This window comes from Nuphar pumila, chromosome 17, assembly GCF_984573655.1.
Source record: "Nuphar pumila chromosome 17, dmNupPumi1.hap1.1, whole genome shotgun sequence".
NCBI classification, from domain to species: Eukaryota; Viridiplantae; Streptophyta; class Magnoliopsida; order Nymphaeales; family Nymphaeaceae; genus Nuphar; species Nuphar pumila.
The window spans coordinates 33,634,985-33,651,270 of NC_143265.1; the positions used below are offsets into that span (position 1 = coordinate 33,634,985).

General features: G+C 38.0%; 1 protein-coding gene across 5 annotated transcripts in view; it reads right to left on the reverse strand.

Moving 5' to 3' along the window:
- Positions 1–564: 564 nt before the first annotated feature.
- Positions 565–16,286, reverse strand: part of LCAT3 (lecithin:cholesterol acyltransferase 3) — a 118,093-nt gene continuing 102,371 nt past the window's right edge. For all 5 annotated transcript variants that reach the window (XM_089993976.1, XM_089993977.1, XM_089993979.1 and 2 more), the window contains 5 exons: positions 8,811–8,968; positions 8,681–8,735; positions 8,547–8,600; positions 1,605–1,803; positions 565–1,325 (listed from right to left, as the gene is read on the reverse strand). In XM_089993976.1, the coding sequence (XP_089850102.1) occupies positions 1,321–1,325; positions 1,605–1,803; positions 8,547–8,600; positions 8,681–8,735; positions 8,811–8,968 (471 nt within the window). In that variant the 3' untranslated portion in view covers positions 565–1,320. The remainder of the gene's footprint in view (positions 1,326–1,604; positions 1,804–8,546; positions 8,601–8,680; positions 8,736–8,810; positions 8,969–16,286) is intronic.

A 16,286-nucleotide genomic window follows, 5' to 3' on the forward strand; every position in this document is an offset into this window, starting at 1 on the left:
TAATAATTTACTCATGGTATATCATCATCCATATGGTTACCCGCCTTTGAAAGGCCCATCTGTAGCACATTTTTTGAGGAGCATATTGATGATAATTGTGTTATTCATACAGGGCTTAGAAACAAAGACAAGAAGCAGCAGAGGATGGCCGAATCAACAATTAACGACACACTGTAAGGGATGAGGAGGTTGGGCATCAAAGGCCAGATAATTTTGACCAACAACCTATTGTTGCAACATCAAATAGATAACTAGCATCATCTCGTCATCCCTTCATACCCACGGTTGCATATTGTGAAGCTTTTCTTTTATTTTCTTTTTTTCACATAAAGTTGTGTAAAGACCACGATGACAAAAAAACACCAAGATTGTGCAAGCGGACTGTTATGTGAACTTTCAATGTTTATAAAGAGTTACCCCTCCTATATCCCCCCCCCCCCCCCCCCCCCCCCCCCCCCATCTTTTCGTGCTAACCTCCACCACATTCATTTTTGCTCTATGTTGGAGTTCTACACGAAGAAAAGAAACCTGACAGGAGTTTTTGTTGAGATGAGCAAATACAAATCAATAAAGTTAACGACTTATTCAAATTGAGAGTGAAGGTTCAGGGTTTCTTCAAAAATTATATGATTATTCAAACAAGCCAGTTTGTGAGGCAGTTAAAGAATGGTCATGATGATCTGCCTTCAGCTCTATCTAATCGAAATAAGCCAAGATTGAGCAATGCAAGCTCAGCTTGTTCAGCTCATTTACCTGCCCTTGGAACCAAAATTATCATCATACCCGTGAATCACATTAACCAATGGGGGCTCCAATTGTTTGGTAGGAGCAGCTTGCTCATAAGATCATTTTTCCAAAAGAAAAACTACATTTGGGAGGCAATGCTGTACAAGTGAACCAGCATGTTTCCAAAGTGCCATTTTCTCAATTTCCATGGTGCATATCTTCCAGGAGGCTAGGACAGTGCCTTTCAGACACTGATGTAGTTAAAAGATAGCAGCGGGAATGAAAAGGCAACTCCCATATCCACCGTGGTTTCTCTCTCTACTGCTATAAAAGAACTGGAGTTTTAGCTAGGCATCCCTCCTGCCGAATTATGCAAAATTTACCAACTTTAGAATGAAAAATGCATGATATGATTATATATAATATTCTTGATGACCATGTTGTGAACAGAATCACAGCAGTAAGCATGTGAGGGCACGAATGGCACATCTATTCTGCATCATTAAGGAGAGCTAAGGCAACCTGCCTTAGATGATGATGATGACTCCACATACAGTATGGTTACTTTGTTAATGTGCATCTGCCATTACTCATCTAGCCTGCAAAAGACAAAAAAACGGTATGTTACAATCACAACAGCTACTTTCAAAACTAGTAATATTCTGAGCAACAGATAAATCATACTCCGCACATAAAAGTTGGCAAGAATATTTCTGCCTTTCAGCAGAAGCAAAACAAATGGAAACTGTAAAACTCAGAATGAAGTGAGAACTGACTAGACCCAATCTGACCCAATTTCAATAGAAAACTGGGTCAGATTGATTGACCCGTTGAAAAATCACATGCCATGATCAAGATAAATCAGAGCACAAACTTACCCAATTGTTTGGTGTTTAAATTGAAGAAAACATCGGCTACCTTAGAATTTCTTGAATATCTAGATTTAGGTTTTCTCAACTGCTGCATTTCATTGATTCCCAACCACTGCTTTATGCATTCAAACACATTTTTATTGTTCAATAATCCCCTATGAGATGCCTGAATTCCAATTCGAGCAGTTGCAGCTAAACCATCAGCCTGGTTCAAGAATGAAAATCAAACGATATGCTTTTCAAGATCATTTAAATAGGTAAGAAAAGAGAAAATTATCAGTGTAATGGAACATTAGGTAATATCCAATATTTTGGGCATATGAGATATTCAAGTCCAACAGTAAATAAATATTGCCATTACCTAAAAATTTTGAACACCAAAGGTAGAGAAGCAACAAACATCACATTGCTGCCATAACAAAAAGTTCTCATCTATGAAACTGTACTTGACAACAACAATAAAAACCCAAGGGATGCACGGATGAACACATTGAATAATTCATATCTAGTTAAAACATTTCCACCCTACAAATCTTCCACCAGCTTTGAAGATAGCTCCCTTATTTTTTATTTTTATTGTTACTTTCAACAATTGGACTTAAGCAAACTGAGAAACAATCCTTGAATGGCACATAAATAAAGCATAAATCATCAAAATTTTAGGATCCAAGGGAAACTTCTTTTCAATTTCAAAACAAAATGTGGCTATAGTGAAATGCACAGGTGTCACTTAAATTTTATTCAGAGATTCGAGTGGTCACATGCATGATAAAAATGTGAACCATGACATTGTTATGCAACTAAACTTGAAAGAAATGTGATAAGTAGATACTATGAAAAAGTCAATATTTGATAAGTAGGTTGAACCTCCCACAAAATATTTCTTGGTCCAACTCCTAATAATTATTTATTTAAATTCTTTGATACAAAAAATGTCTTATCATTCCATTGGTTTTAGTTCTCAAAATTCTGGAATAGCTCCATATGCTTCCAGTGGTTGTATTGCTCCTTTTTTTTCGAATGATGAGCCGATTTCTCCTTTTCCTAAAATACAATAACTTACAAATGATTACCATGTCAGACTATTCCTACAATTCCACACATTTGATATTAAACACATTTTCTACAGTGCTTTCTCATTGATTCTTTAGAAGAATATAGGTATAACCTACTATTTTGAATGCAGGGTTACTTCACATATGAAGTAGGAAAATACTCCTGGGGGTGGAAGGAAGGGAGAAAGGAAATAGCTTATAGGTGAACAATTGACAAATAACTGTTCCAGCATACAGCAGCCACAGATGGAAGTAGACACAGAACATAGGAGGGCACAAACATACACAGTTTGTGTGCGTGTGTGTTCGCAAATGAATTTAAGTTGCAAGAGAATATCAATAAGTTATTATGTAATTATTATATTCAAAGTATATGACAAACACATGCAAACATACACAAGCAAATATTAACATACTAAAAGTTGTGAGTGAAATGAAATGGGGATCTTCGAAACACGAGCTTAGATTAACAAGGGCAAGTGTCAAGAATGACACTAAAGCATAACCCTTAAAAAGGGTATAACTGGAAAGAAAATAAAAATAAAAATGTATTCTTTATTGATATGAAAAACCAATTGCTTAAGAAGCATTGGAATAAAATACAAGAGGGGCTGCTCCCCTTTATATACACAGCTGAAAGAGGACTCAATAGCTCTATTTAGAGCTGTTGGAATGTGTCAGTCCAACAGCTCTATTGCTAGTCAAGTCTGGACAGGACTTGACTAGCAACAGTCATTCTAGTTCAAACTGAACTAGATGACATAAAGACAAAAAATAAAAATAAAGGAAAAAAATTACAGAAAAGAAAGAAATGAAAAATGTATTTATATATATATATATATAATAATATAATATTATTATATATACATATATGTACAATTTTACATTTTAACACTCCCCCTTAAACTTACGGTACAATGAGCGAAAGTTTGTCTAAGAGAAAGTGAAATCGGGGAGCAGCGAGAGGCTTTGTAAAGAAGTCTGCTAACTGATATTCTGAAGTGACATATGGCAGATCAATTATCCCGTGTAGATATTCCTCTCTGACGTAGTGACAATCCATTTCGATGTGTTTGGTGCGTTCGTGGAATGTCCTGTTACTGGCAATGTAGATCGCACTTTTGTTGTCACAACACATTTGTGAAGCCTTTGTTGCTTCAGCTCCCATGTCAGCAAGCAGTCGTCGGAGCCAAACTACTTCCATGGTCGTGGTTGCCATGGCTCTGTATTCAGCTTCGATGGATGAGAGAGATACCTTTTACTGCTTTTTACACCTCCACGAGATCAATGATTCCCCTAAAAAGACACAAAAGCCAGTGGTTGAGTGTCTGTTATTGGGATCACCTTCCCAATCAACATCAGTATATGCAATTAAATCAAGAGAAGAGGAGGAAGATAAGAAAAGTGCTCGTGAAAGAGAGGACTTGATGTATCTGATAATACGCATGACTGCTCCCATATGAACAGAAGTAGGAGCATGTTGAAATTGACTTGCTGTATGAACAACATGTGCTATATCTGGTCGGGTAATGGATAGATAGGAAAGTGCCCCGACAAGCTGTCTGTAAGGAGTAGGGTCTGCAAGAAGTTCTCCATCATCAATCTTCATTTTAACATTAACAACTTCTGAAGTGTCAACTTTCTTATCATCAGTAATACCAGACCTGAAAACAATATCAAAAGCAAATTTAGTCTGAGATAATAAATATCCTCTAGGAGAATAAGCAACTTCAATGCCTAAAAAATATCTCAACAAGCCCAAATCAGTCATTTCAAAATGAGATTTAAGAAGTGTTTTGATTGTTTCAACTCCCTGTTTATCGCTTCCGGTGATGATCATATCATCCACATAAAGAAGAAGCACAATGATCCCTGCATCAGAATTCTTAATAAACAAAGCAGTGTCAGTTAAACAGAATTGAAAACCAATATCAATCATAACACGACTAAACCTATCATACCAAGCTTTTGGTGCTTGTTTAAGTCCATAAAGAGCTTTTTCTAAGCGAAGGACTTTACCCTTAAGAATACTTAGACCAGGAGGGGGTTCCATATATACTTCTTCAACTAGCTTTCCATTTAAAAAAGCATTTTTGACATCCATTTGAAAAATAGACCATTTTTTGATAGAAGCTAAGGCAATTAAGGTTCGGACAGTAGTCATACGAGCCACCGGAGCAAAGGTTTCTTCATAATCAATCACATATTCTTGGGCATAACCTTTGGCTAGTAAACGAGCTTTATATCTTTCAAGAGTACCATCACTCTTGGTTTTAATTTTATAAACCCATCGACATCCTATAGTTTTCTTCCCTGGAGAAAGATCTTGAATATTTCATGTAGAAGCCTTTTCAAGTGCATCTAATTCAGCTTTCATGGCTTCTATCCATTTGATATCATTTTTTGCTTGAAAATATGTGGATGGTTCTTCATATGAGTGAATTAATGCAATAACTGCCCTATATGTGGGTGAGAAAGACTCGTATGATAAAAACTTTCCTGGAGGCCTCGAGATTCGGGATGATTGTCTAGTTGGAATGTTAGAATATTTCTCAAGTGCACATGGAGGATTAGACTCTTGTCGCCTGGAATATTGAATACTAGTATCTCTATGAACTTCTTCATTTTCAACATTAAGATCAATAATTCTTTGATCATCATCAAAGTTACAGTCAAGGTCATATTCATCAGATGTTGATGTTAGATCTAGCAAAAAGGAGTACTCAGTGACGTCTTTTAATTTTCTAAAATCAAAGAAGTTCTCATTTTCAAGAAAGGAAACATTTCTAGACACATATAGTTTATTATTTTTGAAGTCAAAACATCTATAACCTTTCTGGTTTTCAGCATATCCTAAAAAGGCACAGGGAATCGCACGAGGGGAAAGTTTATCATTTTTGTCAGTAAATATGAAACATTTGCACCCAAATATTCTTAGTCTAGAGTAGTCTGGAGAAATGTTCATAAGTTTTTCAATGGGAGTGATATTTTGTAACGAAGAAGATGGCATCCTATTAATGAGATAGGTGGCAGTTAAGGCAGCTTCTGCCCAAAAGTCTTTCGGGACTTGATTTGCTATTAATAAAGTCCTAGTGGTTTCTATAATATGGCGATGTTTTCGTTCTGCCAGTCCATTTTGTTGAGGTGTATAAGGACAAGATCTTTGATGTGTGATGCCATACAATTTAAGATAATTTTGAAAATCTGTGGATAAAAACTCTCCCCCTGAATCTGTGCGAAAAATAGTAATATCATTTTGAAATTTGTTTTTAACCATATTATAAAAAGTTTGAAAGTATGAAAATACTTCAGACTTATGTTTGAGAAAGTACATCCACGTATGTCGGGAGAAATCATAGACAAAAATAACATAGTAAACAAATCCTCCTTTAGAAATTACTGGTGCAGGACCCCAAACATCCGAGTGTATTAATTCAAGTGGTCTTGAAGAGAAAAAGGTTCTGTTCTGAAATGGTAATCTTTTCATTTTGCCGAGAATACAATCTTTACAATCAAATGATTCAGAGTTACAAAATTTCCCTAGACTTGGAAAATGTTGGATTTTGGCTATATGTGGGTGACCAAGTCTCTTATGCCACAGTTCCAACTCTATTTTTTGAATATTATAACAAAAAGCTTTCTTCGGCATTTCCAAAAAAACCATGTAATAGAGTCCTCCTTCTCTATGGCCTTCCCCAATCAGCTTGCCTGACTAACGATCCTGTACCCAACAACCATGAGAAGAAAAAGAAATATTACACCCATAATCAGAAATTTGATATACAGATAAAAGATTTAAATTTAATTTGGGAACATGTCTAATTTCTGGAATAAAAAATTTTTTTGTTTTATAAATTTTTTCAAAATTTCATATTCCTTCTATTTCAAGAGAAGTCCCATCAGCAGTAAAGACCTTTGACACACTTGTTTTATTTTTAACACATTTGGATAGACTTTGATTATTTGGGGTCATATGAAAAGATGCACCAGAGTCAAGAAGCCAAGAAATTTTACCTAGATCAGAAAAAGATGAGGCTGCTGCGCCGGTTGAAGCATCAGATAAGAAAGAGGCATCTTTGATGAGAGGCCGAAGAATCTCCATTAGTTGGGCCAGGGAAACTGGTGCATCCTGGTCTTTAGGCTCCGATCCAGCAATTGCAGCTCTTTTTTCTCTCAGCTCCTTAAGTTTGGGACATTGTGGCATGTAGTGTCCCGGTTCATGACAGTGATGACAAATAACTTTCTTCTTATCATAGTCACTATTTTGTCGGTTAAAGTGAGGAGGCCTATATGATCGAACATGATTCCCTGGTCTAGACACGGCTAAAACGGAATCATCTTCAATTTTTAAAGAACCTTTCCGGAGACGATTTTCTTCCATTGTTAACTCTTCAATAGTTTCAACAATAGAAGAAATTTTTTCCCGATGAAGTAGAGGGCCAATTTAGTGGTTTCAAATTCCGGCCTTAATCCAGTGATAAACTAGTAAAAATGTTCAGCATCGAGTTGTTTCTGACGAAGCTCGATGTCTTCGGCACAATGCCACTTTGGTTCTAAAAGGGAAAGTTCTTCCCAAAGTTCGGACAACCCATTGTAATATTCACGAATAGTTTTGTCTCCTTGTGTCATCATTCGAACTTTTTCTTGGAGGTTGCACACGTGTGCAATATCTTTAAGGGAATACATATTCTTAAGGTATTCCCATGCCTTATCAGCATGATCAAATTTGGCAAGACTTGAGCATTTTTTAATGTCAACGCTATTGATAAGCCATGACATTATCTTCGCATGAGATATTCTCCATTCTTTCCATTTCTTCTCGTATGAGGCAATAGCTTTGATTTTCTCTTCTTCCGATAGAGGGACCTCTTTATCTCCCTCCTTTTTAGTAAGAGATAGCTTAGGTTCCGAATCGGAACCATCCACAATCCCCCATAAGCCTTTTCCCCATATATGGTGCTTCATGATTGAAGCCCATGTAACATAGTTCGTATCACTTAGTTTCATAGGCATGATGGTGACTTTATCATTGTCATCCATCGATTACAAGGAGAGAAAGAATAGGGATAGAAGAGAAACAAAAAGGAAAATGAAAAAGAAAGAAGAAAAAAAAACAATACAACAAGATGTGAAATCTTCTCCAATGAAGTGATAAAACACTTCTCTTCAAGTGGCGAACACTTTTGCAAACGGGCACGGAAACCGAGGAAGCTTTTCCTCAAGATTTAGTACTTCCGCGGCTCTGATACCATGAAATGAAATGGGGATCTTCGAAACACGAGCTTAGATTAACAAGGGCAAGTGTCAAGAATGACACTAAAGCATAACCCTTAAAAAGGGTATAACTGGAAAGAAAATAAAAATAAAAATGTATTCTTTATTGATATGAAAAACCAATTGCTTAAGAAGCATTGAAATAAAATACAAGAGGGGCTGCTCCCCTTTATATACACAGCTGAAAGAGGACTCAATAGAGTTGTTGGACACAGTCCAACAGCTCTATTTAGAGCTGTTGGAATGTGTCAGTCCAACAGCTCTATTGCTAGTCAAGTCTGGACAGGACTTGACTAGCAACAGTCATTCTAGTTCAAACTGAACTAGATGACATAAAGACAAAAAATAAAAATAAAGGAAAAAAATTACAGAAAAGAAAGAAATGAAAAATGTATTTTTATATATATAATATAATATTATTATATATACATATATGTACAGTTTTACATTTTAACAGTGAGGGGTGCAAAAGAAAATTCATAATTATATAATTGTTAATTTGTGCAAGTATGCATCTGAATGTGTATTAATTGACATAAGAAGAGTCATCGATCCTACACAAGAAATGTACTGGTGGCAGCTATATTCCCTATGAAATTTATATGTAAGTGCCACCCACCTTGGCTGATTCAGCAGGAACAGTTCCATCACCATCAACAAATGAGTATTTAGGCTGAAAACAAAACAGTAAAAGCATAAAATGTTGCTTGCCAATCCATTAAAGAGAATTGATGATAAAGTTGCTTAATTTACCATGGAGTGACAAATCTCGGAATAATCATCAATAGGCGAACTCTCAGATCCATAGCTGCATTAATCCAAATGTGACCTCTATTTTTTGATGAAGAAACATCTAAAAGAGTAGCATGCTTGCTAGACATACCAAACATTAAAAGGTGTGTCAAATGACGTGCCAAAGATGTTATAGAATTTCACACTATCTGGAAGTTGAGCCTTGTTGAATATTTTGCGAGTTTCTGTTGACCACTTGAGAATGGAACGATTGAAAGGTAAAGGTACTGACTTCCCATCGTATGTAAGCTGCAATTATGTAAATAAAAAATAAGTTCACAAAATATTGAAGCACAAAAATCACCAGAAAAACAAAACTAAGAACGTGAAGAGATCGAGGCAAGAAAGAACACAGGATCAGTTGATTGACCTTGTTCTTTGCAGATTTATCCTTGATTCATAAATTGGCATAGCAATTCAGGGATACAAGTCCATTTTCACAATGATTTCAATCATCTGACAGCATACTGACAACCAATGACATGGAAAAAAGCAAACATCAAAAGTCGATGCAGCAACCTAAGAAGTAGGTAAACTTTATATCCACCATCTTTGTGATATCCCATAAACTGTTGAAAGAAAGGCATCCCACAAGCTTTGTGTGCTCATAGCATGCACTTAATTATTTACCACATCCAAAAGTTAAGGCCCAAATAATGACCTAGCATACTCTTCCTCTGGGATTATGTCCAAGTGGGATCATCAAATAGCATACATATGTGTAATGCAACATCAACAGAATTCTGTACTGTAGTACTGTATCAGTCTAATTGCTTTTAATTCCTACTTATACTCAATGAAGTCCCAGAAGGGATGCTGAACTTTGTTACCATATTTTGGATAAATCATCAAATAGAATCAACAATACAGTTTCATCAAGGCCATATTGCTTGTAATTCTCTTTGGTAGCATTTCTATTTCTAACTTAAGATCCGTTCTTTCTTTCTATACATGGTATTTTAAGCAACGTTACAGAAAATTTCAAATCCAAATTGGCCAAAGTACCTGTGATGTCATTCAAGCACTAAAATTACCAGTGCTACTGCCAAAGGTATAACGGCCAATCAGAATTAATATTTTACTCTCACTCTCTTTTCACAAGATAACTGTGATAGATTACATTGTTACAAACACTGTGAAGGTCTCTTTCACGCTGATTAGGTCTCCTAGTCGACAACTGGGCTATCCCCGCCTAGGTGCAGGGTCAACTTAGTAATTGCAATGTTTTTTTAAGAAAAGGATACAAAGGGGGGTTAAAAACCCTAACACCTCCCCCCCCCCTCTCTCTCCTGCTTCTTTTTCCTATTTTTTTCTTCCTCTTTTCCCTTCTTCCTCCTCCCCTTCTCTCCCCTCTTCTTCTTCTTCTCTTCCTTTTGCTTCATCTTCCTTTTCTTCTTTCCCCCTCGACTCCCCTCTTCTCCTTGCCCCTTATTCCCAAAGTTGCCACTCGAGAAAGCGGGAATGGGAAGCGATTCAGGAAGTGAGGCACTTCTAAAATTTTAGGTAGCGGGAAGTGAGAAGAGATTTAAAAGTGAATCGGGAAACTTCTTGGAAGCGAGAAGAGAAGTGAACCAGGATGTGAAGGAGAAACGAAGAGGGAAGCGATGGGAAGCAAATAGGAATCGAAAGGGAAGCGAAAATGTAATTATATTTTTCCTATTTTACTAAAGCCATTTGTGAAGCAAATATACCTGCATCACAAAAGTATGGTAGAACGTATAACATTCACCATCACTCAAATTTTCTTCTTTAGCATTCAGCAAAACAGCAATTAGCCAAGCAGTAAACAACACAAAGTCCACAGAAAAGAGGAATTATGGAATCATTTATTAATATTTGATACTTAATTCCTAAGGATAAATTTCATTCCCTTTTATACGATATGCAAAAAATAAGCATAAATTAACTGGAACCTTATAGCAGAGAAACTGGAAGGAAGATCAAATAATCAAACTGTCATACATGCAGAAAATATAAACATCTAGTTGTCTATGTTGCTAGTGATGGTGACCTGAAAAAAAAAACTTCCGGACCTTTTTTTCTTGCACCAGGAAGAATCATTTGAGTGTTATTCCTTGTTCTTCACACCTGAAAGTTCTTGTATGGTGCTCATCATCCTAGCTATGCTTTGAAGCATCATATCCCACACAAAAATCCAGCATTTTTCTCTAGAGTTTTTCTTTTCTTTCTTCCAAGAAACAAAAGGTCTTAAGTTTCTTCGTTTATATGTTTCTATTGGATTTGGCAAGCATTTGACAGTTTTGCAGATGGCGATATGTCCATGTCGGTGGGTATTGTTTTAAACTATTTCTTCTGTTTTTTTGTTCTTTTAAAAGTAAAAGTTGCAGGCTGAGATGGTTTAATCAATTGAATCCAAGAATCAACCATAGGACGTTCAATGAAGAAGAGGATAGGTTAATGGCTGCCCACCGGCTATATGGGAACAAGTGGGCCATGATTGCTAGACTATTTCCATGTAGAACAAACAATGCAGTAAAAAACCACTGGCACCTGATCATGGCTAGGCAATACAGAGAACAGTCAAACGCTTACAAGAGGAGAGAGACAGAGAAAGGGAGAGCAGGAGAGAGTGAGAGATAGAGAGAGGAGGAGATAGTGACAAACGGAGAGAGAGAGAGAGACTTAAAGAAGAAACCCATGGTGGTCACTCGAGACCGCTGGAGGTAGCCGCAAAGGGATGGAGCGAGCAAGAGAGATTGATTTTTTCTTTTATAATTTCAAAAAAGTCTAATTACCATTCTACCCTTTTAAAAAAAAGGCTTGTTTTTTAAGTAAGAAAACAAATATCCAAGGCTAAAATTGTCTTGCCTTAAAAAAGAAAGTTGCTTCCCGTTAATGAGGGAGCATGTTTCCAGTCGATCGGGAAGTGTGCTTCCCAATATTGGGAAGTGCGCTTCAAATTTAAAATAGGTGCTTCCCCTTGCGTTTTGCGCTTCTGAAGCGTGTTCTGGGGAAGCGTGCTTCCCTAGCCTTATGGGCGCTTCCTGTAATCTTGTTGCTTCCTCCCCCCTCTTCTTCTTCTTCTTCTTCTTCTTCTTCTTCTTCTCTCCCCTCTGCTTGTTTCTATTCTCTTTTTCTTTTTTTATCCTTTTCTTCTTGCCCCTTCTTCCTCCACCTCTTGTTATTCTTCCTCTTCACTCCCCACTTCCTCTAGCCCCTTCTTCCTGCTCCCCCTCTTCTTCTCCTTATTCTCCATAGGAACTAGTCCCTCATCTTTCGAACGTAGAGATCGAGACACAAATCCAAGGCTATGGGGAAAGATATAGATCGATCGAAGAGAACGCATAGCATTCTCTGGGCGCATAGGATCAATCGTAAAGCAGCGTTTTCTTGGAAGAGTTCTCGGCGGCAAGAAACTTTAGGGCTTATTGGAGACAACTACATTCCTATATTTTTCTATATAATCTTCTTATTTTATATATATATAGGGTGCCTCTATGATGGTATTGTACCACATACATACTTAATTTACATAGATCTATGCTCCAAAAGCAAAATCTAACCATTAGATCATGTTTAGCATATTCTATTTATTATTTTCATGCATTAAAATAGACTCAAATATGATGTTTTATGTCATTTTTAAACCACCCTTATTTTTATCAATTGTGGGTCATTGATTTTCACCATCTCAAAAATGGAATCTTATGGTGTATTAAACATGATAAAACCTTCGAATATGGTAAATAAATCATGCCAAATACATCTGTACGGTTAAATTTACCATTTGATGGCTAAATCTATGTAAACATGTGTGTACCACCTATGGTATATATTGTTTTGATTAGAAATACATATTCAGCTGAAAGCATGTATAGTTATAATATCTCTATATCTATATATGAATGTTGTGTTAGTATATGACTATAATCCAAATTTTTCTGTTTATATATATCATGTTTCTTTAAATGCATGTCTATTTGCATGATTTTTTGTTACTATGTATCATGATTCTGAAAGCATGTGTACTTAGTTGATGCATACATCTTATTAGCTATATATATGTTTTGATTCTTTTACAGTGGTTGACTACATGTCATTTTTTTGTCTATTACTTATTGTTGATTGATTTCTATGTTGCATACATGTTTGTTATTAATTTTAGCAATTGATTGACAACATAGTTTCCTAATAACCTACATTGCACAGTCCTTCCATAACCTGAACTTTTTTTTGTCCTCAAAATAGTTCAAATCCATAAACAACCTCCTTGCCTGATATAAACTGATTAAAGTTGCACAATAGCATAGGGAAACCATTAAAATCACAAGGACGAATAAGGAAAAATCTCTGGATTCCATATCTCACCTTACTTTTACAGGCACATTCTATCAGCTTCAATGAGAATAAGCATTCTTTTAGAGCAGCAAAGCACCTTAGGGAAAAAAATAAAATGAACAGCTACTGCTGACAAGAGATCTGGTCTCACTGAAGTTAATCACACAACCTTACTGGGGGTGTTGCTTGGAATCAGTTCTCAGTTGGACTGCAAACTAGACTGTTTCAATTTTTTTGCTCTTTTCAATAATCATATTGATGCAGGGAGGTATCGTGTTGCACGTGACGCAACATTTCTTGCTTGTAACTTGGCACGTAGGGGCTGAGAAATGAGATTCACGACTGCACTAGTCGTGAAGTATGCTGAGAATGATATTGAAAACCACCATTGAATGAACAGTGGTTGATTTTATTATCAATAATAATCAATCTAACAAGGAAATGAAACAAAGAAACAAGCAGGTAAGGAGAACAATAAACAAACGTTGAAAAGAGGCTGCTGAAAGGCAATCAGAAAACTCAGGAAAACAAAGGCTGCAGTAATCCCATATTCCGTGTGTGTTTTCACGCAACCCTAGACTGGCCCTTTTAAAGGGTGCAGTTGGATCCGGGTCTCGGGTCCTGTTCCAGACCCGAGACAACTTCTGTTTGATGTTGGATCTGGGGCGTCCGGGCCTGTGCTCGTCTGGAGTAGGTACGCAGGGATCTGGGGCATCTCGGTACCGACTGGAACTGGGTTGGATCCACTGCTTGGGTTTGATCCTCAATCCCATCGTGCAGGTCTGGTTCCCTACCATGGTCAAGTTGTATGGATCTGCGTCGATCTTGCTCTGCATCATTCTCCCCTGATTGGGAAGAAGTCGGCTCTGACGACTTGTTGTCTCCACAGTAAGCATATAGATCAGACACATTGAAGATAGCCGAAATGTGTCAATCTTCGGGCAGTTCAAGGAGGTAAGCATTCGGGCCCAATCGTCGAAGAATCTTAAAAGGGTCATACTTCTTAGGACTCAACTTGCCATAAGTACCCACTGGAAAACGCTCGGGACACAAGTAAACCCATACTAACTGACAGACTTGAAACTGGACATCTCGACGACCTTGGTCTACGAAAGCTTTGTAGGCTTCGTAGCTTTCCACAAGTTTGACGCGGACCTATCGGTGGATATCACGCATGTACTCGATGGCGTCAAATGCGTCTGGGGTTGGGTCTGGGGGACTGGACACAGGTGTTAGGTCTACTACATGGGTGGGTGACCGACCATAAACCACTTGAAAAGGAGACTTGCCTGTGGACCGGTTGATGGAGTTGTTATATGCGAACTCGGCTTGAGGCAATACTAGGTCCCAAGTTTTGACATTCTCCCCCACTAGACTCCTTCACAAGTTCCCTAGATTGCAGTTCACTACTTCGGTTTGGCCATCGGTTTGTGGGTGGTAAGCACTACTGAACTGAAGCTTAGTTTTCAATAAGGCCCATAACGATTTCCAAAAATGGCTCATAAAACGCGTGTCACGATCTGAGGTGATCGTGTGCGGCAATCCATGAAAGCGAGCCACGTCCTTGAAGTAATATGAAGCTACTAACGAGGCGTCAGTGGTTTGTTTACATGGGATAAAAATAACCATTTTGGAAAATCGGTCAACAACGACTAGAATGAAATCAAAACGATGTGGGGTTCTAGGAAGACCCACAATAAAATCCATGGACACATGTTCCCAGGGACGCTCCGGGATGGGCAACGGCGTATACAATTCACTGCTCTGACATCGACCCTTGGACACTTGACACACACGACAACTTTGAATGAACTTGACAACATCTTTGCGCATTTTTGGCCAAAAGTAACGTTCATCTAACAGGGCGAACGTTTTATCATGTCCAAAATGCCCAGCTAGCCCCCCTTTATGTAGCTCGAAAATCAACTAGAGTCTAAGGGAGAATGAAGGCACATATAACTTGTTACCACGAAAGAGGTAACCGTTATGTATACTAAATCGTTGGTCGACTGTGCGATCAGAGGAGAGGCACCCTTCCCAGACTTGCTGGAAATTAGGGTCCGTCGGGTACAACTCCTTGCACTGCTCAAACCCAATGACCTGCACTAACATAGTCATCAGAAGGTTGTTCTTCCTGCTAAGAGCGCCAACTACCTTGTTCAGAGTACCAGATTGATGACGAATCGTGAATGTGCAGTCTTGCAAGAAACTGACCCACTTGGCATGACGAGCACTCAATTTCTTTTGACTATTCAGATACTTCAATGCCTCATGATCCGTGTACAAGACAAACTCCTTATAAATAAGATAATGCCTCCAATAGCGAAGGGCTTGTACCATGGCACAAAACTCGACATCATAAGTGGAATATTGGCACCTGGCTTGAGTCAGCATTTTACTAAAGAAAGCAATGGGGCTGCGGTTTTGACTCAAGACTGTGCCAATTCCCACTTTAGAAGCATCGCACGCAACCTCAAAGACTGCGCTAAAATCAGGAAGGGCTAAGACGAGGGCACTAGTCACTTTTTCTTTGATGAGCGTGAAGGCTTTTCCCGTAGCAGACATCCAGTAGAAACTAGTCCCCTTTAGGCACTCCGTGATAGGGGCCATGAGGGTGCTGAAGTTTCTCACAAAACGATGGTAGAAAGTGGCTAACCCGTGGAAGCTACGAATCTCTCCGATAGTCTTTGGGGTAGGTCAATCTACAATCGCACGGACTTTGGCGGGATCTGCCTTAACTCCATCAGAGGACACAATAAAACCCAAGAAAACAACACTTGACGTCATAAACTCACACTTTTGGCATTGACATACAACTTTTCCTTCCTTAAAATCTCTAAGACCTGATGTAAATGACTCAAATGATCAGATAAAGACGAACTATAAATCAAAATATCATCAAAATATACAATGACAAACTTTCCTATACAAGGACACAACACTTGGGTCATCATATTCATGAACGTACTCGGGGCATTTGACAACCCAAATGGCATAACTAACCACTCATACAATCCATCACGTGTCTTGAATGTCGTTTTTCATTCATCCCCTTCTCGGATACGGATTTGGTGGTACCCACTTTTTAAATCAATTTTGGAGAAAATAGAAGCACCAACCAACATATCAAACATATCATCCAAATGAGGAATGGGAAAGCGGTATTTGACAGTGATGTGATTGATTGTTCGACCATCAACACACATGTGGATGGACCCATCTTTCTTAGGGGTGAGCAGGACGGGTACGGCGCAAGGGCTCACGCTCT